General features: G+C 35.1%; 2 protein-coding genes across 4 annotated transcripts; both read left to right on the top strand.

Moving 5' to 3' along the window:
- The first annotated feature begins 35 nt into the window (after positions 1–35).
- Positions 36–4751, top strand: LOC134252277 (cell death regulator Aven-like). Of its 2 annotated transcripts, none has more exons than XM_062734716.1 (5): positions 36–193; positions 1864–2011; positions 2620–2783; positions 3590–3941; positions 4054–4751. In XM_062734716.1, exons 1-5 carry the CDS (start codon positions 65–67, stop codon positions 4092–4094), a joined length of 834 nt encoding a protein of 277 aa, XP_062590700.1. In that variant the 5' UTR covers positions 36–64; the 3' UTR covers positions 4095–4751. The 2 variants fall into 2 exon arrangements, with proteins under 2 accessions (XP_062590700.1, XP_062590699.1); XM_062734715.1 differs by having other exon boundaries at positions 36–220.
- An 11853-nt stretch (positions 4752–16604) lies between these two features.
- LOC134252236 (dehydrogenase/reductase SDR family member 7-like) lies at positions 16605–23818 on the top strand. 2 transcript variants are annotated; one of them, XM_062734659.1, is made up of 9 exons: positions 16605–16673; positions 18316–18454; positions 19431–19580; positions 20703–20809; positions 21221–21413; positions 21659–21705; positions 21921–22040; positions 22446–22612; positions 23595–23818. In XM_062734659.1, the coding sequence occupies exons 2-9, from the start codon at positions 18331–18333 to the stop codon at positions 23668–23670; spliced, it is 984 nt and encodes a 327-aa protein (XP_062590643.1). In that variant the 5' UTR covers positions 16605–16673; positions 18316–18330; the 3' UTR covers positions 23671–23818. The 2 variants fall into 2 exon arrangements, with proteins under 2 accessions (XP_062590643.1, XP_062590644.1); XM_062734660.1 differs by having other exon boundaries at positions 16630–16668.
- Positions 23819–25174: the final 1356 nt, after the last annotated feature.

Below are 25174 nucleotides of genomic sequence, written 5' to 3'. Positions count from 1 at the left end.
ACGGGTACAGCACTGTCAAAAAATCCTACTTTCATTTTCATTTCATTTTAAAGCTGAGTGAAACATGCGACCAGATGAGCACAAAAAGAAGAAAAACGCACAGTACAAAAAGAAACATGGGATAAAGGAAGAAAGAAAAGGGGAAACCGCTAAAGACAAAAAAGGGAATACTGAAGAAACATTGGCGAACACGGTGAAAACTGATATTAGCGACAGATCGGTACAGTAATTGTTCACTTTTCTGTTTTGGTGGTCAAACAGTACACAGTCTAATCCGAGATTCCTCTGACTCTAACCCCTGCTTTTATATTGTGACTTGTGCAGGGGAGCACAAGTCACAATATAAAAGCAGGGGTTAGAGTCAGAGGAATCTCGGATTATACACAGTCTCGCTGCTGCTATGCTCCTGATACTCTAATCAGGTCCAGTCCAAAGACTATTTCTACCTATGTAGCTATTAATAGCTACCTAGGTATTTAAAGCTACCAAAAGTAGCTATTTTTACCTACTTTATATAATTTCTGCATTTTGCGACCAAAAGACCAAACGGCGCAACATGGTGAATACCATATTTTTTGATACGGTCACACTGATGATGAATATGACAAAATTTTGGCCAAAAAATGATTACTTCCTGAATCGGCAATTTTACATTAGTTTCTATGCAAAATTGATAATATACGAAGTTTTCATTTTTTGGCCAATTTTTTGTCATATTCATCATCAGTGTGACTGTATCAAGAAATTTTGTGCTCACTATGTTGCGCTGTTCCTGCATTCGGCCACAAAATGCAAGTAAAGCAGAAAGTAGGTAAAAATAGCTACTTTGGGTAGCTTTAAATACCTAGGTTACTATTAATACCTACGTAGGTAGAAATAGTCTTTGGACTGGACCTGCTAATGTCTGATATTTTATCCAGCAAGGGAATCGAAAATCAACCTTCTTCTTAATCAAAACTAATGATTAGTTAGCTTAAAGCAATGATGTCAAATTTCAAATGATTTAAGATATACACAAAACAGGTATTGTTTGAATATAGGTTGACTACGGTATATTAAATAATCTTGTTGAAGAGGGTTTATAACGGTACCATAAAATGAGTCTATAATCATACATGTTGGCGTCGGAAGCAAATTGAAAGTGGGAGGCTAATTGAAAGGGGGGGCTAAACCAACAAAAAAGGTAAATTCCAGTTTTAAATGCCTATATTCTATCTTTGCATCGGTTCCGACACAAATAAATCGAATAAGCCACACAAAGGCACTTTATGTTTAACAACTTACCTGTATCCTTATTTTCCTCCCCTGAACTGCTATTCCATCTACTAGTGAAACTGAAGGCAACTATTATTTCCCTCCCATCTATCTCTTTGTCTTTCAGTCTGTCTTGGTTTTCTGCAAATGTTTTACTACACACACTATATATTGAGCTGATTTTTGCTGCAAGTTTACCTGGATGAGTTACAGATTTAAATTTGGATTTTTAATGTAATATGGGAAAATTTCTAAAATTATGCTTATAGGAGCTGGTATTACTTATGCAATCTCCCAAGGTGCCAAAAAAAGACATTTTAAAAAAAAAGGCATTATTTCTATAATCCATAGTATTAAATCCAACTTTTACTGAATTTTTAGATCTACTGGTGTATGGAATTTATTTCTGTTAGGTTTTTGTAACTTTTCTCACACAATTCCCCAACTGGGAAATGTGACAGAAAAATCAATGTCAGATATAACAAACTGTTTTATCTGAAATTCATTTATTAGTCCAGAAATAAATTACCAATAAGGTCATCAAAGTAAAGGAAATAAATGGGCTTTCATGATATGTATTTAAATTAACCGAAATTATACATTTTTTAGGGTAGCGGCCATACCCCTAATGTAGCCCGATTTTCTCGACGGGAAGTGAAAAGTAACTGGGAGAAATATGAACTGCCTCCAGAGGAAGATCCCTATATAGGACCTACACAAAAAGGAGAAAGCTTTGAAAAACTTTTAAAATATGAAGGTAATAATTGGACTCATAACTTTTAGACCAATATGATTATTAAAACTGTAGACTATTTAATATGGTTGTTTATGATTGATAAACCATTATGGTTGTTTATAACTGCATGGTAGATTGATATGGTTGTTTTTAACTGGTAGACCATTATGGTTGTTTATAACTGGTAGACTGATATGTTTGTTTATAACCGGTAGACCATTATGGTTGTTTATAACTTGTAGACCATTATGGTTGTTTATTCAGGAAAATTATTCTCTCGGAGTGCGTAAGAAGGAGAATTGACTAGAAAAGTTTTCCTGTCAACAGTGATTTGATAATAAAAAATGTCACAAAAATTAATTTGCAATTTGTATTATCAAATAAATAATGCAGATGTAAAAACCTTGAACTCAATAGATCTGAAAAAAGACGTCCAAGATTTTGATATATTGATCGATGTTATAAATATAAAAAAACTACAAGATATCCATTGAGATTAAAATATTGGGGAAAAAAAATTCAACTGTCTTGACAATAAATAATCTGTGGTATTAAAAATATTCAAGGCCTGAGATAGCTGCATTGATTGTGAAACACGGAAAAAAGATTATTATCTTTTGTCTCCACAGGGGCATCAGCTGCGCAGTTCAGATTTAAGGATGAGGCATTGTGGGAAGAGGAGGCCGCCAGTCCACATTACGATCAGATGTCAATAGATCTCGTGGCTCTATCTGACAGTCTGCAGTCTCTTCCCCTGTATCAAAAGCTGGGTATCAGCAAAGAACATTTTACTGTAAGGACTAGGGATGGGTATCGCCAAAAATTTCGTATCGCGATATATCACGATTTTTTCCCACAATATCACGATAATATCATGATATTTTTAAAAACAGTTTTCACAATGATTTTATATGAAAAGTCATTATTTTGCTAAAAAATATGCTAGAAAAAAAATTACTTTCTTGAAATTTTTATGTACCGGTATATAAAATAAATTAAGTTTGGACGTTAAGATGCCGTTCTTTTCACTTTTTACAACATTTTTTATACTTTCTGTAATTGTTATTTGAAAGATTGAAGAAATAAATGAATAGTTTCTGGACTTTATAATATGTTCCTAAATACCGGTATTTAGGTCTCCGTATCACGATACGTATCACGCAACAAAAAATCGCGATATACCGGTATACCAATAAAATCGCACATCCCTAGTAAGGACATTATTTAAAAGAAAACACTTACCTTCCCATATTCCCATAAAGGTGACCTATAGCTGAAAATCATTTGATGTTTATATTGAAAATTCTTTTCCTTTTAGTTCATAGGATTATATAATTATTGTCCAAATTTTCAGCTTAGGAAAAGAAGTGTGGCACTGGAAGGTAAACCCAGGTGTATTATAAATGACATCTACAGTGTAATTTTTGTATACCAAAAGCCATTCCAAAATCATTCTATATATCCTAAATTGAATTTATATACCCTAATTTCAGAAAAGAACTAACAAAATCAGAAGAGAAGTTTTGTATATGGTAATTTGAACTTGGTTAATTTTTTTAATTTCTCCCAAAATGAAATACGTTAAACTTATTTTTGCAGAAGGAACAACTACAAATAATGGAGACCCAATCAATGCAAAACTCATCTGATAAAGACAATATTCCCAAAGAAAATAAACAACACACTCCACCTCAAAGAAACCTCACTGGTGACACTAAAGAGAGTCCCAAAGCTCAAAAGGACTTGTGCAAAAATGACAAAACTCAATCAAAAACTGACTTCGTTTGTGTAGAAAGCGACCAACAAAATCCTGTTGTTCAAAATTCAGAAGAAACGGAAGTGAAATTCCAGACCCCAAGTATAGATGACCAGGAACTTGACGCACTGTTGTCCATGGAAACGTCCGAAAAAACACGAATTCCCAAGAATGTACACACTAAAGGAGAAACAGGTAAAGTACATGCATGTATCTGGATGTCATGTGACTTTCTTTAGTTATTTTTAAAATTTTTAATTTGTTTATTAATGAGTATTACATGTATTTCTTTTTTTTCCTGTAACAGCTGATGATCTTGAGGACTGGTTAGACAGTATTTTAGATTAAGAAGAGAAGATAAATTTTCACATAACCCTTAGTGTTTAAACAATTGTAGAAATAGTTATAGTCTATAATGAGAGTTATCTTTCTTATCCTTAAAACTCTTCTTTTTGAAGCAAAAACTGACAGACAAATAAGTATAAAAATATATTTATGTGTACTACATGTATGTTATTAACATATATTCTCATACTTGATTTTTATCTTTCTGAAAGATTGTCTGAATTTAGTATGAGAACTTTTATAAATATACAATGTTCTTTCATTATAAATTAGATGCTATTGTGTGTCATACCATCTTGGACATTTTTTTTTGGAGGACAGAAATTTGTCTACCGATATTTGAACTAATTTTCCCGGTTGTAGTACCTTGATTTTAAAAAAAAAATTTTTACTGTGCATTGAATCATGAAATTACGACCTACTTTGATAATGAGTTACATAAAGATACCAAAAATTGAATTGTTAAATAATAGATGAGTAGATATACCAGTGTGACTTTTTGTACAATCATTTAGAAAATCTTTCATTTAAAGTTGTGGGTCAGACTGAAGTTGTAATATTTATCCATTCTTTGTGATTTTTTTTTTGTCAGTTTATGGTGATTTTGTTCTTACAATATTGAAGAATGGAACAAAAAATAAAGTATATAAAAGCAATTTTTTATTTTATTTCAATGTAAAACATCAAAATTTATGCATTATAATGACTTTATTAGGTTGTGCTTATCCTCATATAACTTGCAGTTAAAAATGTTTTTATTTGATATGACTGTAAGAATGAAATGGGCAAAGAGAGATAACCCATACATGTATGGAAAAAAAATTGACACAATAAAATTAAATTATAGGCACTCAAATTCCCCATCTATCAACTATGGTAAAAAAAAGGCCAGTCATTTTTTATTTAATGTCTACATAATAATGAAATAGTATTTATACATTTTTTTATTCTCAACAGGGGATGACTCAAACTAATTCATAAAATGCAAAAATTGTTCAAAATTTCATTTCAAAAGGTACTTAATTTAATGTAATGCATTGAGGATATTTATGAAATCAGGGAGATATAAACTATGTCCCTGATGAAATCGTCAAATACAAATGTTCAAGCTTAGAACGAAACTACTAACAATTCTGCAATTTTTTATATTACATAGACAGGACTGGGGGAATTGGGGGACTCCTGGGGAGGGATATGAGGCGAAACCCCCCACCCCCTGAATAATCTTAGCTATTTTTCCGTCTACTGAAAATTTATGAGACTCACATTCTATTCTTGAATGAGAACAAATTGATTTTAACGATAGAACAATCTTTAATGGATTTTTGCCAAGTGTTAACGTGTGTGAGGGATTGAGGCGAGCATTGTGGCCTCTGGGCCTTCTGTGAGGTATAATATGAATACATTTTTATATCTCGCGGCAGAGCGCATGCGCGCAACAAATTTACATCGAGTTCGGAAAACAGCAGAGAGGAAATTCGGAATATATAACGAAAACTAGTAGTGCTATTCTCAGATGCAGAAATTTATGCATAATTCAATAAAATTCTATTTAAAAAGCCGAAGAATTAATAACTCGACATTGCAATTAGTTTTTATTTGTTTATTTAATCTTTTATTTATTTATTTATTTATTTATTTATTTATTTATTTTTATTTTTTTTTTTTTTTTAATTGTAATAATTATTGATAAACTAAGTAACTTATTTATTCATTAGGAAATTTATTTGTCTGTTTATTTATAAATACATTCTTTTCTTCATTAATTAATTATTCTAATGAGTAATCAATTCTTCTATTTATTTATTATTAATTTATTCTTTTATTTAATTAATAAATTTATAGATTAATTTATTATTTATGTTTTAATTCATTTATATTTTAATTTGTTTGTTTATTTGTTTACTTACTTTATATTTTGCTTGATTGTTTATTTATTTATTGGTTTCCTTCTTTATTTATTGGTTTATTTATTATTTCTGATAATTAAAGTAAATGTTTGATTTACTAATAAATAATTTATTTATTTATTTATCTATCATATTTATTCCTTTTTATTAACATTCTCTTAAAATTAATCAATTAATTAATTTATTTATTTATTATTTTAATAATGTTTTTATTTATTTATTTTTTCATTTACTATAATTTTTTCTCTCTCTCTCCCTCTCTGTTAAAGACAGGGTCTGTTTATGTATTGCTAGAGTTTATGTTCCCATAACCAGGGTTTGTATACCCATCACCAGGGTCTATTTACACATCACCAGGGTCCATTTTATCTATCACCAGGGTTTATATACCAATCACCAGGGTCTATATTATCTATCACCAGGGTCAATATTATCTATCACCAGGGTCTGTATACCCATCACCAGGGTCTATATACCCATCACCAGGGTCCATATTATCTATCACCGGGATTAATATACCCATCACCAGGGTCTATATTATCTATCACCAGGGTCTGTATACCCATCACCAGGGTCTATATACCCATCACTAGGGTCTGTATTATCTATCACCAGGGTCTGTATACCCATCACCAGGGTCTGTATACCCATCACCAGGGTCTGTATACCCATCACCAGGGTCTATATACCCATAACCAGGGTCTCTATTATCTATCACCAGGGTCTGTTTACCCATCACCAGGGTCTGTATACCCATCACCAGGGTCTATATACCCATAACCAGGGTCTCTATTATCTATCACAAGGGTCTGTATACCCATCACCAGGGTCTGTATATCAATCACCAGGGTCTATATACCCATCACTAGGGTCTGTATACCCATCACCAGGGTTTATATACCCATCACCATGGTTTGTATACCCATCACCAGGGTCTATATACCCATCACCAGGGTTTGTATCCCATCACCAGGGTCTGTATACCCATCACCAGGGTCTGTATACCCATCACCAGGGTCTATATACCGATCACCAGGGTCTATATACCCATCACCAGGGTCCATATTATCTATCACCGGGATTAATATACCCATCACCAGGGTCTATATTATCTATCACCAGGGTCTGTATACCCATCACCAGGGTCTATATACCCATCACTAGGGTCTGTATTATCTATCACCAGGGTCTGTATACCCATCACCAGGGTCTGTATACCCATCACCAGGGTCTGTATACCCATCACCAGGGTCTGTATACCCATCACCAGGGTCTATATACCCATAACCAGGGTCTCTATTATCTATCACCAGGGTCTGTTTACCCATCACCAGGGTCTGTATACCCATCACCAGGGTCTATATACCCATAACCAGGGTCTCTATTATCTATCACAAGGGTCTGTATACCCATCACCAGGGTCTGTATATCAATCACCAGGGTCTATATACCCATCACCAGGGTCTGTATACCCATCACTAGGGTCTGTATTATCTATCACCAGGCTCTGTATACCCATTACCAGGGTTTATATACCCATCACCAGGGTTTGTATACCCATCACCAGGGTCTATATACCCATCACCAGGGTTTGTATCCCATCACCAGGGTCTGTATACCCATCACCAGGGTCTGTATACCCATCACCAGGGTCTATATACCCATCACCAGGGTCTATATTATCTATCACCAGGGTTTATATACCCATCACCAGGGTCTATATACCCATCAATAGGGTCTTTTATCTATCACCAGGGTCTGTATATCCATCACCAGGGTCTATATACCCATCACCAGGGTTTGTATTATCTTTCACCAGGGTCTGTATACCCATCACCAGGGTCCATATTATCTATCACCAAGGTTTATATACCCATCACCAGGGTTTATATACCCATCACCAGGGTCTATATACCCATCACCAGGGTCTATATACCCATCACCAGGGTCCATATTATCTATCACCAAGGTTTATATACCAATCACCAGGGTCTATATTATCTATCACCAGGGTCAATATTATCTATCACCAGGGTCTGTATACCCATCAACAGGCTCTGTATACCCATTACCAGGGTTTATATACCCATCACCAGGGTTTGTATACCCATCACCAGGGTCTATATACCCATCACCAGGGTTTGTATCCCATCACCAGGGTCTGTATACCCATCACCAGGGTCTGTATACCCATCACCAGGGTCTATATACCGATCACCAGGGTCTATATTATCTATCACCAGGGTTTATATACCCATCACCAGGGTCTATATACCCATCAATAGGGTCTTTTATCTATCACCAGGGTCTGTATATCCATCACCAGGGTCTATATACCCATCACCAGGGTCCATATTATCTATCACCAAGGTTTATATACCCATCACCAGGGTTTATATACCCATCACCAGGATCTATATACCCATCACCAGGGTCTATATACCCATCACCAGGGTCCATATTATCTATCACCAAGGTTTATATACCAATCACCAGGGTCTATATTATCTATCACCAGGGTCAATATTATCTATCACCAGGGTCTGTATACCCATCACCAGGGTCTGTATACCCATCACCAGGGTCTATATACCCATAACCAGGGTCTCTATTATCTATCACCAGGGTCTGTATACCCATCACCAGGGTCTGTATACCCATCACCAGGGTCTATATACCCATAACCAGGGTCTCTATTATCTATTACAAGGGTCTGTATTTCCATCACCAGGGTCTGTATATCAATCACCAGGGTCTATATACCCATCACCAGGGTCTGTATACCCATCACTAGGGTCTGTATTATCTATCACCAGGCTCTGTATACCCATTACCAGGGTTTATATACCCATTACCAGGGTTTATATACCCATCACCAGGGTCTATATACCCATCACCAGGGTCCATATACCCATCACCAGGGTCTGTATACCCATCACCAGAACCTATATATCAATCACCAAGGTCTATATACCGATCACCTATTTCTCGTTATCAACAAGGATCTATCACCAACAGTCTGTATTTATATAGGTTTGGTTTTGATATCACCAAGAGTATGTGCATCGCAGAGGGTCAGTCAAGGGTCTCAGTATCAATAAGGGGAAAATGACTCTATGTATCACTCAGGGTCTTTATCACTAAGGCCTTATTTATAACTAAGATTACGGTATCACCAAGGGTATGTGTATTATTAAGGGTCTGTGTACTACCACTAAAGGTGTCTCTCACCAACAGTCTATGTATCACCAAGGGTATATTTATTACCAAGGGTTTGTGCATCATAAAGTGTCTGTCAATAACCAGATATTTGTGTTTCAACAATTAGGGTTTCTATCACCAGGGGTATGTATCATCAAGGGGCTATTTATCACCTAGGGTCTGTATCAACAAGGGTAAATGTATCTCCAAGTGTCTATGTATCACCAAGATTATGTGTATCACTGAGATTATGTGTATCACCAAGGGAATGTGTATCATAAAGGGTCTGTGTTCTACCAGGGGTCTATGTATCACCAAGTGTCTATGTATCACCAGTGGTCTATGTGTCGTCAAGGGTCTTTTTGTCACCAAGGGTATGTGTATTACCTAGGGTCTGTGTATCACGAAGTGTCGGTGTATCAACTAGGGTCTCTGTATCACCAAGGGTATGTGTATCACCTAGGGTCTGTCTATCACTAGTGGTCTTTGTATCACCAAAGGTCTGTGTATCACCTAGGACTTGTGTATCACCAGTGGTCTATGTATCACCAAGGGTTTATATATCACCTGGAGTCTGTATCAACAAGGATAAGTTTACTTTGGGTATGTATGTCACCAGGGGTCTATATTACCAAGGATATGTATATCACCAAGGGTTTGTGTATTATACTGAAGGTCTGTGTATCACCAAGGGTATATATTGTACCACCTACGGTTTGTGTATCAACTAGGGTCTGTGTATCACCAAAGGTCTATGTATCACTTAGGGTCTGTGTATCACCAAGGGTATATGTATCACCTAGGGTCTGTGTATCACCAAAGGTCTATACATCACATAGGGTCTGTATATCACCGGTGGTCTATGTATCATCAAGGGTCTATGTATCACCTAGGGTCTTTATCAACAAGGATCTGTATCACTAAGGGTATGTATGTATGTCACCAAGGGTCTGTACATGTATTACCAAGGATATGTGTATCACCAAGGGTTTGTGTATTATCGAGGGTCTGTGCACCTTTGTCCATCAGCAGGGTTTGAATACGTATCATAAGAGTGTGCATGTTTATTACATATGTCTGAATAGCCATATCAAGGAAATTTTTATTCTTGCAGGGTTTTATTGCATTATTTTGTAGGCCTATATGTCTAACATAATTTGCATTATTAAAATGAAATCCAATATTAAGAAGGTCTGTGGATGTGTTTAGTAAAGTTAACCTCTTGTAGAGAAGGCATGATCGAATTGCATAAAGAAATACATGTATATTGATTTTCTTATGATTAAAATTTCTTGATTCTAATATTGATCTTATTTACTTTTTATTTTGTAGTGTAAGCCTGTTAAAGAGGATGCAAAGGACATTCAAATTAACTTAAAACGATGGGCAAAGAGTTTATTTGTGTGGATTGTGGAAATATCTTTACATTGTTAATGTGAATCATGATGTATTTTGATTCCTCTTTTGGATAAATTGAGATAAATTTTATTAACAAAATATTTATTTATACCTTAGTCGACTACTCATTTACTTTATTCGAATGATAGTTGAATATTCGGAACATTTGATGGAAATAAAATTTTAGTAATTCAGATTTCACTTGTACATACATGAGTTATATTTATAACAAAAACCTCCTTACCTGCATCTATAAAAGTAACATGAAATTTCTATGTGTATGTTGCACATATATGTTAAGAGGCACTTAACGTATTGACAAGGCACGTAACATGGGGTGGTGGTGTTGCCCCCTTCCCCCTGTTTTCTAAACGCATCATTTAACTTTTGAACATATTCATTGAAAGGTCGACCCCCTATACCTTTCAGAAGATCAGACTCTCCTATTCAACATATGAATTATCTATTACAAACCGTTTATGAATATTTTATTTTTTTATCTTATGATAATGTTTGATTTTCATACATTTATTATAAATCAAAAGCGGCTAAGGGTAAGGATAACAATTTTATACGTAAGTTTAATTGGTCGATTGTGGCCGGTGTCAACCCCTTCCTGTCTCAAACAACCTGACAATAGCCAGCAATTTTTCTTTCAGCAACAAGGCTGGCTAAGAATTACTGGTGCCCTGATCAAAGCATAATTCACCTGTGTAATGCCCCTGACAAAACTATTAGGAGTCCAGTTTATTTTGCATATGATCTTTGACCTTGACATTTGACCTTAACAAAACTTTAATCTTGGCCAAAGCTTTGCAGTTGATGAGACAGGTCTTTTACATCTTCATGTGAAAAGATATGACAAATGAACTTTGCCATAGACGACTGCATCCCATTCAAAAATCACAGACACTGCATATCATTTCCCTGCAGCAAAACTACACTTTGGTTTTCTGCTTGACAAAATGTCATTATTCAGAATTTGTAGAGTTTGTAGAATGCATCTATTTTGGCACTTTTGTTCTACTGTCATAAACCTCTACATCGAACATAAATGAAATTTGAACTTTGTGTTGGTCGATCTACTTTTGTGAGGATTTCTACCATTGCACACTTTATTCATTAATTATGAAGAGATGTATATGTTCGGATTTTCTGTGGAACAAATGAACAACATAATGGAATTTTATGATTTCTTTCCATTTATGAAATAGATGAATCAAGATACATAATGACTGAAATTTTCAATGTCAAAATATTTCCACATAAATAAAAAATCTTTGTCTATCGATATAAAGTTCAATGTCCTTTGCTTCCTCCTTAACAGGATTCAACTACAAAATAAAAAAAGGTATGCTATAATGACAACATAAAATAATAACTTTAGATCAAGAAATTTTAAAGCCATATATGGCGTAACTGATCAAAAAGTATAATTTTAAAAAATACAAAATTAAGAGAAGAAATATAGTAAATACATCTATATATACAACGAAGCGCATTGAAGTGGTAAAATTTCCCGTTTGAATAGAACGTTTTGAGCTATCTTTAGAATTTTGATTGTCACGCCTATTTCTTTAGAAAGGAAAAATCGGTCAAATTCTTCATTCGAATACCTGTAGAACAGGTATTCCATAAATATAATATCCAATCATATTGACGGTCTTCATAAACACAGAGTAAGCACGTGTTCGACCAATACATGTGTTATTGTAACTCCAATAAACATGATAAATGTACAAATTCATTGCAATACGTGTTTTACAGAAGTTGGGACTCTCTAGATATTTTTTATAACTCTAAAAATCTCCATTTCGGTGAAATACATGTTGCTTGTCGCAAAGAGTGGGGTTTCCTAAAACATTACGACGAATATTTCTTGTTAGTTTCTAAAAAAAATGGGCGTGTCATTTTGTTATAATTGACATTCAAAACATGACTCGGAACGTTTCATCCGAAAGGAAAATTTTACCACTTCAACGCGCTTCATTGTATTAAAACTTTTCATACAATTCTGAACACGGAGAACACCTCGTTTCAACTAACTATACGATTTTATCTTCTCTGTATTGTGTTATTTAAATCTTTTGTATTTTCTTCCGAATCGGAGAAAATTCCGAGAATGCAAATTAAATTGTGATATCTTTATAACGCAATTGACTTAGATTTTGTAATTTACGGAAAAGTTCTATCTTTATATAAAGTAATGATACAAATAATAAGTTCTTATTATTTTAGTCTAATAATTTTCATTGTACATACGCCATATATGGCTTTAATCTCAAGACAATCATTATAGTTCATTATACAATTCGATCAGGCCTTCTCTATAAGATGTTAACCTTGTAACTGAACACACCCAAAGACATCCTTCAAAAAATTGGATTTCATTTTGATAATGCAAAAAATGTTGGACATCCTACAGAAAATAAGGTACTTCGGCCCAACAAGAGGGAAAATCCTTAATATGGCTTTTCAGACTTATGTAATAAGTATACACACTCTTCTGATGGATTAATGATCATTGCTAATGGACAAAAGTACACAAACCCTTGGTGATACACAGACCCTTGGTGATATATAGACCCTTGATGATACAAAGACCCAAGGTGATGCATAGACCCTAGGTGAAAACTCTTGGTGATACACAGATCCTTGGTAATACAAAGACGTTAGGTGATACACAAACCCTTTGTGATACACAGACCCTTGGTGATACAAAGGCCCTTGGAGATAAACAGACCCTTGGTGATACATAGACCCTCGGTGATACATAGACCCTTGGTAATACACAGACCCTTGGTTATACATAGACCCTTTGTAATACACAGACCCATGATAAACATAACCTTCGTGATACAGTCCCTTGGTGATACACGTACCGTTGGTGAAACACATGGCATTGGTAATATACATACTTTTTATGATACATAGACCCTTGATGACAAAAACCCTGCGTGATACATAGAGTCATAGACCCTTGTTAATACTAAGACCCTTGACAAACCCTCTGCGATGCACATACTCTTGGTTATATTAAAAACCAAACCCTTGCAAATACAGACTCTTCCTGATATACACCATTGTTAATATAGAGAAAAGTGATCAATACACAGAAACTGGTAATAAGTATATAGACCCTGGTGATGGGTATACAGACCCTGGTGATGGGTATATAGACCCTGGTGATGGGCATACAGAACCTGGTGATAGATAATATGGACCCAGGTGATGGGTATACAGACCCTTGTGATGGGTATACAGACCCTGATGATAGATAATACAGACCCTGGTGATGGGTATACAGACCCTGGTGATAGATAATACAGACCCTGGTGATGGGTATACAGACCCTGGTGATAGATAATACAGACCCTGGTGATGGGTATACAGACCCTGGTGATAGATAATACAGACCCTGGTGATGGGTATACAGACCCTGGTGATTGATATATAGATCCTGGTGATGGGTATATAGACCCTGGTGATTGATATATAGATTCTGGTGATGGGTATATAGACCCTGGTGATTGATATATAAACCCTGGTGATGGGTATACAGACCCTGGTGATGGGTATACAAACCCTGGTGATAGAAAATATAGACCCTGGTGATGGGTATACAGACCCTGGTGATGGGTATATAGACCCTGGTGATGGGCATACAGAACCTGGTGATAGATAATATGGACCCAGGTGATGGGTATACAGACCCTTGTGATGGGTATACAGACCCTGATGATAGATAATACAGACCCTGGTGATGGGTATACAGACCCTGGTGATAGATAATACAGACCCTGGTGATGGGTATACAGACCCTGGTGATAGATAATACAGACCCTGGTGATGGGTATACAGACCCTGGTGATAGATAATACAGACCCTGGTGATGGGTATACAGACCCTGGTGATTGATATATAGATTCTGGTGATGGGTATATAGACCCTGGTGATTGATATATAGATTCTGGTGATGGGTATATAGACCCTGGTGATTGATATATAAACCCTGGTGATGGGTATACAGACCCTGGTGATGGGTATACAAACCCTGGTGATAGAAAATATAGACCCTGGTGAAGGGTATATAGACCCTGGTGATGGGTACACAGACCCCGGTGATGGGTATACAGACCCTGGTGATAGATAATATAGACCCTGGTGATGGGTATATAAACCTTGGTAATAGGTAATACAGACCCTGGTGATAGGTATACAGACTCTGGTGATGGGTATATAGACCCTGGTGATGGGTATACAGACCCTGGTGTTAGATAATATAGACCCTGGTGATGGGTTTAGAAACCCTGGTGATAGATAATATAGACCCTGGTGATGTGAATATAGACCCTGGCGATGGGTATATAGACCCTGGTGATGGGTATATAAACCCAGGTGATAGATAATATGGACCCTGGTGATGGGTAACCAGACCCTGGTGATGGGTATACAGACCCTGGTGATGGGTATATAGACCCTGGTGATGGGTATACAGACACTGGTGATGGGTATACAGACCCTGGTGATGGGTATATAGACCCTGGTGATGGGTATACAGACCCTGGTGATAGATAATACAAACCCTGGTGATGGGTATATAGACCCTGGTGATGGGTATACAGACTCTGGTAATAGATAATATAGACCCTGGTGATTGGTATAGAAACCCTGGTGATAGATAATATGGACCCTGGTGATGTGAAAATTGACCCTGGTGATGGGTATATAAACCCTGGTGATAAATAATATGGACCCTGGTGATGGGTATATAGACCCTGGTGATGGGTATACAGACCCTGGTGATGGGTATATAAACCCTGGTGATAGATAATATGGACCCTGGTGATGGGTATATAGACCCTGGTGATGGGTATACAGACCCTGGTGATGGGTATACAGACCCTGGTGATAGATAATACAAACCCTGGTGATGGGTATATAGACCCTGGTGATGGGTATACAGACCCTGGTTATAGATAATATAGACCCTGGCGATGGGTATACAGACCCTGGTGATGGGTATATAAACCCTGGTGATAGATAATATGGACCCTGGTGATGGGTATACAGACCCTGGTGATAGATAATATAGACCCTGGTGATGGGTATATAGACCCTGGTGATGGGTATACAGACCCTGGTGATAGATAATATAGACCCTGGTGATGGGTATATAAACCCTGGTGATAGATAATATGGACCCTGGTGATGGGTATATAGACCCTGGTGATGGGTATGCAGATCCTGGTGATGGGTATACAGACCCTGGTGATAGATAATATTGACCCAGGTGATAGATAATATAGACCCTGGTGATTGGTATATAAACCCTGGTGATAGATAAAATGGACCCTGGTGATGTGTATATAGATTCTGGTGAAGGGTATACAAACCTTGGTTATGGGAACATAAACCCTTGCAATACATAAACAGAACCTGTCTATAACAGAGAGAGAGAGAAAAAAAGTAAATGAATGAATGAATGAATAAATAAATAAATAAATAAATAAATAAATAAATAAATAATAATAAATAAATAAATAAATAAAAGAATTGATTACTCATTAGAATAATTAATTAATGAAGAAAAGAATGTATTTATAAATAAACAGACAAATAAATTTCCTAATGAATAAATAAGTTACTTAGTTTATTAATAATTATTACAATAAAAAAAAATAAAAATAAATAAATAAATAAATAAATAAATAAATAAATAAATAAATAAAAGATTAAATAAACAAATAAAAACTAATTGCAATGTCGAGTTATTAATTCTTCGGCTTTTTAAATAGAATTTTATTGAATTATGCATAAATTTCTGCATCTGAGAATAGCACTACTAGTTTTCGTTATATATTCCGAATTTCCTCTCTGCTGTTTTCCGAACTCGATGTAAATTTGTTGCGCGCATGCGCTCTGCCTGGTTATAGAGGCTGGTTACGAGATATAAAAATGTATTCATATTATACCTCCCTTCTGTTTACAAGACACCGGAAGTTGCACGTGCAGAAGAACTTGTGTGAGACCGAAGGATCCGATCGGTGGTAGATTTTGACCAAAAAGTCAGGTAAGGTTTAGAAAACAGCGTCATTCGAGCTGTAAACTTTTCTCCCCGATAAGTGTCCCCAATCTGATGTAACAGGATCGTTCAACAACTGACACCCTGAGTTTTTCACTTGAAGATTTAAATTAAATTCCGTATCACTGCGCATGCTGTGCATTTGCACCTAATTTGCACTCTCAAAAATATTTTTATGCGTCTGGATCGATGGATTCGGGGCGTATATTGTTTTTGTCCTGTCTGTCTGTTTGTCTGCAAACTATAACAGTATAACCTTCGCCATAACTTTTGAACCATGAAAGATAGAGACTTCAGATTAGATATGCATACTCCACTAATTTAGCATTTGTTAAGCTCTTTCAAATGACACTAAGATCAATATGACCTTGTGACCTTGACTGTGACCTATATGCTGAAAATAGCTTTTATGTCTTCAAACTTGAACCTTAACTTACGAACCATGAAAGATAGAGACTTCATATTTGGTATGCGTACTCCACTATTAATTAAGCTCTTTCAGATGACACTAAGATCAATGACCTTGTGACCTTGACTGTGACCTATATGCTAAAAATAGCTTTATTGTCTGCAAATTATAACCTTCGCCATAAATTTTGGACATGAAAGCTTTTTCATACCTTCACCATAACTTTTGAACCATAAAAGAAAGAGACTTCATAATTGGTATGCATACTCCACTAATCAGGTTCTTTCAAACGACATCAAGGTCAATGACCTTGTGACCTTGACTGTGACCTATATGCTAAAAATAGTTTTTTTTTCGAACTTTGTTGCCGAGGGTCATAGTTTTTCACAAACACATCTTGTTTGAAAAATCTGTCCCACTCCCAAATTCTAGTATGCCATTACAAATAAAGCATAAAATGTATTGGGGGAGGGGGGAATAGCAATCAAAAAATCCTTGACATGGGAAATGAAAGGTCATCAAACATAATTATTGAACCCCCTTCCTCCAGTTCCTACAGGACTGTTTACTAAAAGGAAGGGAAATTTGATGGAGACCAGAGACTTCAGACCAGGTTTGATCGTGGGTGGTCTGATAGTATAATAGTTTGTAGAGTACATGATTGGAGATTTAGGGAGTCTGGGGTTTGAAACTGGTCTGGTCCATTGCAATTGAATTTCTCACCTTTCCTGTACTGTTTGGTACCAATGCCAATATGCCCTGGAAGTAATGGGTGAAAGACCTGCCAGGGAAGAGTCTGGGATGGTGTCTTTAGGGCTGAAGACCTTTAATTAGTGAGAAATCACTTGGGGGTTAATTTCCGTTGTTTTCTAGGTATGGAGAGACCCACAAATTTATGACCATGAAATGAAAATTTTTCTAAGCATTACCACTTAACATTTTCCAACCATGAAATCAATTCCCCCAAACCAATATTATTTCCTCAAACCATGAAAATTTCACCCGACGAAAATATGTGATTTTACAGTAAGTAATTAAGCAAGGAGGAATGAGGCGGTCTGACTTGAGATTGAGGGGGTAGGGGGGCTGCATGGTTTAAAATCCTTGTCTGTAGCATTTTTCCCTTTTCCTGTTACACTGTATATACGTGTATTAACAGCAGAAATATTTAAATTTGTGCATAGAAAAAACCATGCATTTCTGAATATTTTGAATATTTAGTTTCAGGTTTACAGAATGGACTGGCTATCAGTTATTGTTATGCTTTTGGTGGTGGGTATGATTGTCCAGTGTGTGCGATTATTTCTCTCAGACTGTGACTTAGAACTTCAATGGGCAGAAAAGTTTGGATATGCAACAGGTAAGAAATGATTTTTCATAAAATGTGGGAGGTAATGAATTGCTTAAGCTTTCAGATTTTCACTGAAAAGCATGGATACTCCAGCATGCCAGAGGTTCACAGCGACTTGACACCATGTCAATGGTATATAAGGAGCATAGAGACATTAACCGAGACTCTTACTTGTAGGAGTACAGACATGGACTACATATACATGAGTAAATGGACACTGTACTACCAGGGTATACATTACATGTATTTTTTTTATTTATAATCTTTTAACATGTCTCATCCTTGTTTTAAATGTATATTTTGTGTGACAATTAGTACGATTGAGTCAGACATTCAAGGGCATACATACGGTTACTAGCATTTCTTTTTGTCAATAAGCATTTTCGGTGAGTTTTTATCTCAGTTATTAAACAGCACCATTAACTTCAAGGTCTCTGCTATATTACTCTATAACTTAATTTTACTTTTTATCCCAGGAGAGTTGATTGCTGTAGACTTCATTCTCTGTCTTTATTATGTAATAACAGTTCAAAAGTTTTCCGAGACTTCATATTCCATCTTGATTATCGAATAACATATTGGTGGTTCAAAAACAAGGAGTAGTAATTTAGAAAAGAAAATTGCTGTCATTGAATCTCTTTTTCTGAATAAATTGCAGTCCTTTATAGTAATTTCACATACAATTATATTTTTCTGCTTAAAGTTATTTTAATTTTTGAATCTGATTACGGTAAATAATTTTCAAATAGGAGAACACATTTATGAAATGGCCATGACCTTAGTACTTGAATTAGTTATTTTTCATATTGGATAGTTCTCATCAGATTAGAGTCAGATAAAGACAAAAAACAGATGAATAATTTCACCTTTTTTTCAATGGTTAAGAGGCACATTTTCAAGATCAGTTATTAGTATATTTGTTTGATTATGTAACATTTTTCATTCAAATGTATACCCATTTAATTTTTTGAAAATAATTTTTAAGGTACACTGAAAGATAAGGTGGTTTGGATCACTGGAGCCTCTAGTGGTATAGGGGAGTCTCTGGCTTATAGACTAGCTGCTGATGGTTGTAGTCTGGTGCTGTCTGCCAGGAGAGAGGAAAGGTTACAGCAGGTCAAGCAGAACATCATAGGTAATGAATACTAAAACAGGTAGAGCATCATAGGTAACTAAAACAGGTAGAGCATCATAGGTAACTAAAACAGGTAGAGCATCATAGGTAACTAAAACAGGTAGAGCATCATAGGTAATCAAAACAGGTCAAGTAAAACATCATAGGTATTATCAAAACAGGTCAAGCAGAACATTATAGGTAACTAAAACAGGTCAAGTAGAACATCACAGGTAACTAAAACAGGTCAAGTAGAACATCATAGGTAATCAAAACAGGTCAAGCAGAACATTATAGGTAATCAAAACAGGTCAAGCAGAACATTTTAGGTAACTAACACAGGTCAAGCAGAACATTTTAGGTAACTAAAACAGGTCAAGCAGAACATCTTAGGTAGCTAAAACAGGTCAAGCAGAACATTTTAGGTAACTAACACAGGTCAAGCAGAACATTTTAGGTAACTAAAACAGGTCAAGCTAAAACAGGTCAAGTAAAACATCATAGGTATTATCAAAACAGGTCAAGCAGAACATTATAGGTAATCAAAACAGGTCAAGCAGAACAACATAGGTAACTAAAACAGGTCAGATAGAACTTTTTTGGTAACTAAAACAGGTCAAGCAGAACATTGGAGGTAATCAAAATAGGTCAGGTAGAACATAATTGGTAACTAAAACAGGTCAAGTAGATATCATAGGTAACTAATACAAGTCAAGTAGAACATTATTGGTAACTAAAACAGGTCAGGTAGAACATTATTGGTAACTAAAACAGGTCAAGTAGAACATCATAGGTAACTAAAACAGGTCAAGCAGAACATTATAGGTATAATCAAAACAGGTCAGGTAAAACATTATACTGGGGTAGGTAACTAAAATAAGTCATAAGTACTAAAATAAGATGAACAAAACATCATAGGTAACTTAAAGAATGCAAACTGAACATCAGAAGTACATGTAACTATCACAATTAAGTCAAATAGAACATCATAGGTTACTTTATAAAAAGTCAAACAGAACATGATAGGTATACAGAAAATCATAAGTACCGTAACTGAAACAAGTCATACAGTACATTGTAAACGACTGAAATGAGTCAATCAGAATACAAGAAAAATTGTATCCGACTTTTTTTCATGCACAGATCGTGGATACTTGAAGAAAGAAAATATACTGGTCCTCCCACTGGATTTGCTTGATCTAAAGTCTCATTCTGATGCAGTAGAAACAGTTTTGAAATATTTTAAGAAGGTAAAACATCACTTGATATCAATGCCTTATCATGTCCCATACTCATCAGCCATAAAAAGTTGATGGGTCAGAATAGCTTTATCTCACCTTAGTAAAAAAACTCAGTTGAACTGTTGAATTTTGGGAAAAAGTGTGACACAAGTCAGAAGTAGGTTGCAGTGACCTCATTTTGGAATTGTTTAGTTATATATAGTCAAATCTTGTCTCAAATCTTAATATGTAATCATTAAACTTTGTTAGTTGATGCATTTTGGGGTCAAGATAAGTCACAACCCCAAAATAGGTCACTCCGACCTCACTTTTAAATTTTATGGTTATACATAGTCAAAGCACATACAATTTATGATGGCCTTCTTTTCTGATGGGTAGATCATGTGCCCTCGTGATACACTTGAAAATATTTTGTGGTAGATTGACATATTGGTGAACAATGCTGGTCGATCCCAGAGGTCCCTGATTGAGCGATGCCCAGTCGAAGTGGACAGACAAGTTTTCGAGATTAATACACTCAGTCCCATATCACTGACCAAAGCTGTCCTTCCACACTTCATGGAGAGAATAGCTGGACATGTTGTTTTTACAAGTAGCATAGCAGGAAAAATTGGTAAAATCATATGGACTATGTACTTAAAAATGGTTTTTGTAATGACAGTATGAAGATATGAATTTAAAACTTTAGATATCCAGGTCTCCTAAAATCTATGTATTAAATGATTAATGAGACTCTTTATGATTGAAAAGATTCAAAAATCCAATATGTATTGATTCTTAAGATTATAAATTGGTAATTTTTTTGTTCAACACACATCGCTGTGCAACAGTAATTCAATATTTTCTTGTCAATTACAGGATCACCTGGTTTGGGATCCTATGCCTGTTCTAAACATGCACTTCAGGTAAAGTAACAGCATTGTAATCTTAGCAATATTTCACAACTTCCCATCTCCTGTCTTATATGCACAATTCAAAGTTTCTTGGTGTTTGATTTATCTAAGAGTTTTTAGCATCTTCACAAGCCAAGTGTGACTTTTTTGTGAAAAGACAAGAGCAAACAATTTGAGATTTTAGTTTCCATGTCTATTTCATACTGTATTTAGTTTCTGTGTTTTAGGGCTGGCTGGATGCCCTGAGGACCGAGATGTACCCCTACAATATAAATGTAACCTCTGTATGTCCAGGACCTGTGTTCTCAGAAGCCCTGGTTCACGCTTTTACAGATAAAATAGATACAGTAAATATACCTCATATTCTTATTCTAGAGGGGAATACACCTCAAAAAGAAATATGTGGTTTAAAGGACTTTCAAATCACTTTGACATGCCTTTGGTATTAGAGATATTCTGTTTGATATACCAGATGAAGATTATAAAAAATGTGAAAATGTTATAATTTATATATCAACTAGCTATAGCTAAAAATATTCATTGTATTGCAAAAAAGAGATTCCTGTAAAGCCCCAGGTGAACATTTTACATACATGTAAATAAACTGTGTATTTCAGGCAAGTGAACTTTAATACACCAAAGTATAGTCAGAGTGGGTTGTAACTTATGGACTATGGACTATGCTCCACATCTACTGGGGGTGCATTTTTAACACCCTGACTGAATCAGACACTTTTTCTTCTTTTTTCCAGTCCCTGGGAGTCACTATGGATCCCCGGGAGAAGAGGATGAGTTCTGAGAGGTGTGCCACACTGATGGCCGTCGCCATGGCAAACAGACTGGACGAGGTGTGGATCTCACCTCACCCTGAACTATTTTATGTGTATCTCTTCCAGTTCCTTCCATCAACAGCCAAAAGGTTAGAAGGATGCATAATTGATCTTTTATAGTGTAGTTTTCATCAGAAGTATAATATTTGTAATATATCATGTCATAAAAAAATCTCCTACTGCCGAATTATCTGCATATGGACAAAAGAGTATAAATTGGTAGTAAAATAATCATGCGGATTTCAAATTTACTTTTTTAAAATAGGGGTTCTTTGTAAACATATAAGGAACACATTGCCAAGTCATTTAGGTGGTTTAAAGGTAAATATCCCTTATATTAAACCAAGATTTTTATTATAAAGGAATTCTAAAAAATCAAGCTTTACTGCATGTATATATAAGGTGCACAGTCACCAATCACTGTTGAACATTTTATTCAGTGTTTTCCTTGAAGCCTCTAAATCAGTGTTAGTTTATTTTGGTACATCTGTTCTGAATTTATAACTTACCTTCTCTGGAACCATATCAAAAGCTCCAAGACCTAAAGTTATGGAAGTCGATCATATGACATAAAATGAATGAAACCTTAAAAGTCCTTTTGTCATGACATTTATATGGACTGTAACCTTATCATGAGAATTTTTTCTCCTACATCCTTTTGTCCAATGAATGAAAGGTTCAAGGCTAGGTTGGTTGTAATGAAAAATGTTTGAAAATGTTCTTGTTTAGTGATAGAGCAGAAAAACTATATGATTGGTTTAAAAAAAGAATGATATATTAATTTAATTGAAAATTCTAGTCCCTTGAGAAGAGGGATGAAGCTAGAAACAACCTAACTTGATCATTGGTGAAAATGCTCGCACTCCTCAAATTCTTATGCCTCTTTCGATTTAAAACCTGAAGAACTTTTGTAATTGTTTTGTGTCTCTTTTTATCTCTTTTTCATGAGTATTTTTGTTTATAGTAAAGCTTCTCCTTAATGAATTTTCTTTTTTTATTTGACTGATTTTAGTATTAACACAAATTAAAATCTTTTTTTATTTTATTTTATAGTTTTGATTTCCTTTATAGAATTGCTAAAGTGCTTGGACAGGACAGAGTTGATAAAATAAAAAGTGGCAGTGCCTCTCTACATAAAACCAAGTAAACACAGACTGTGATAAAAAGTGATAATAACATGTACGTCAACAATATATTTTTGTCATTTACTTATGAACTCTGTTGTGAATTTAATTTCTATCACATGACATTTTAAAAGTGAAATTGTTTTAATTTGTTTCTCAGGAAAAAATAAATTATAGAATCTTCAATATAAAAGTCTATTTATTTACATACTTTAGTTATAACTAATGTTCCAATTGTCTTACCAGTTACCACACATTCATCTTTGGGTCTACTGTTCAGAAACTGGAAGGCATATCAATACTAATGTAACTTACGGTATAGGTCTGTCTGTTTGTCGGTAAATAGCTGTGCCAGTTTTGTTCGATTTCTAGAAAGATCATTAAACAAGATGGAACACAGGAATCACTGTCTAGTTAGTATAGTTTGCCAGGACATCAACGATATAGCGGGAAACATGGGATACTTTGCCTAACGGGCGAAGCCCCGTATGGATAAATTATCCAATGTTTCCCACTATCGTTGATGTCCCTGGCATACTGTACTAACTTGACAGCGATTCCTTATATTTCTATTTCATTGTGAAATAAAATTGTATATTTAGATTTTAAAAATGTAGATTAATAGATTTAAATTACACGAGGACACCCATGCCAATTTCAATAGTCCTCACCCACTTTTAATACAAAGACAGCCGCAGGAGATTTTTATGCATACTCGTATTTGGCCTCCTTAGCATTAGGCACAAAAAGAGACGCGCAGGAGATTCAGATTCACATGCATATTTGGCCTCCTTTAGCCCCTGACCTATCGATTTGCCTAATTTGCATTCCAGTAGATTTATCCAGAAATAAACTCTTCTAACTTTCAAAGTTATCACAAAAAAAAAAAAAAAAAAAAAATTGGAAATATTACAGTATAAGCTCTAAACACTAACAAAACCTGCTTTTTGGATTTGAAGAAAAGTATATCACATAAAGGTGTGCATATTGAGACTTTTCTATTCAATACATGTATAACATAGGGTACCTGTCTCATTTATGCAAGAATAATGTTCAAAGACATTGGACTACTTGTGAACAGAAATCACTGCTGTTTACTTACCTTGGGAAAATTAATGAAAATACTGATTAATTATGTTTAATTATTTATTCTTGGTATTATATAATACTGAAAATATTTTAATCTAATACAGATCGTGAAATTGGCTGAAAATAACATTTTTTTCAATCCTACTTCTAAGGGCAGATCACTCTAAGTGCATAAAAAAATTACCCTAATAGTGGAACTCTTTAGTGTACAGTGTTTAGAGCTTCCTTAATATGACTTTGAACCAGTAAAACTACAAACTCATCAAAGACTTTTGATAAATAAATTTGTTTCGTTTATTTTCGAAGTTTCAACCAATATTTAACATGCACTTCCAGATGTTTCTTTTGCAAGCATTAGTCACTCGTCTTTTTTAGTCTCTTTGATGAGTTCAAAGTTTGTATTTTCTTCATTGTAAAAAACCCTCCTTATATTAAAAG

This window comes from Saccostrea cucullata, unplaced genomic scaffold, assembly GCF_032062105.1.
Source record: "Saccostrea cucullata isolate Sc308-1 unplaced genomic scaffold, CSIRO_AGI_Scuc_v1 ctg130, whole genome shotgun sequence".
Taxonomy (NCBI): Eukaryota; Metazoa; Mollusca; class Bivalvia; order Ostreida; family Ostreidae; genus Saccostrea; species Saccostrea cuccullata.
This window is presented reverse-complemented; position numbering and strand designations above follow the sequence as displayed.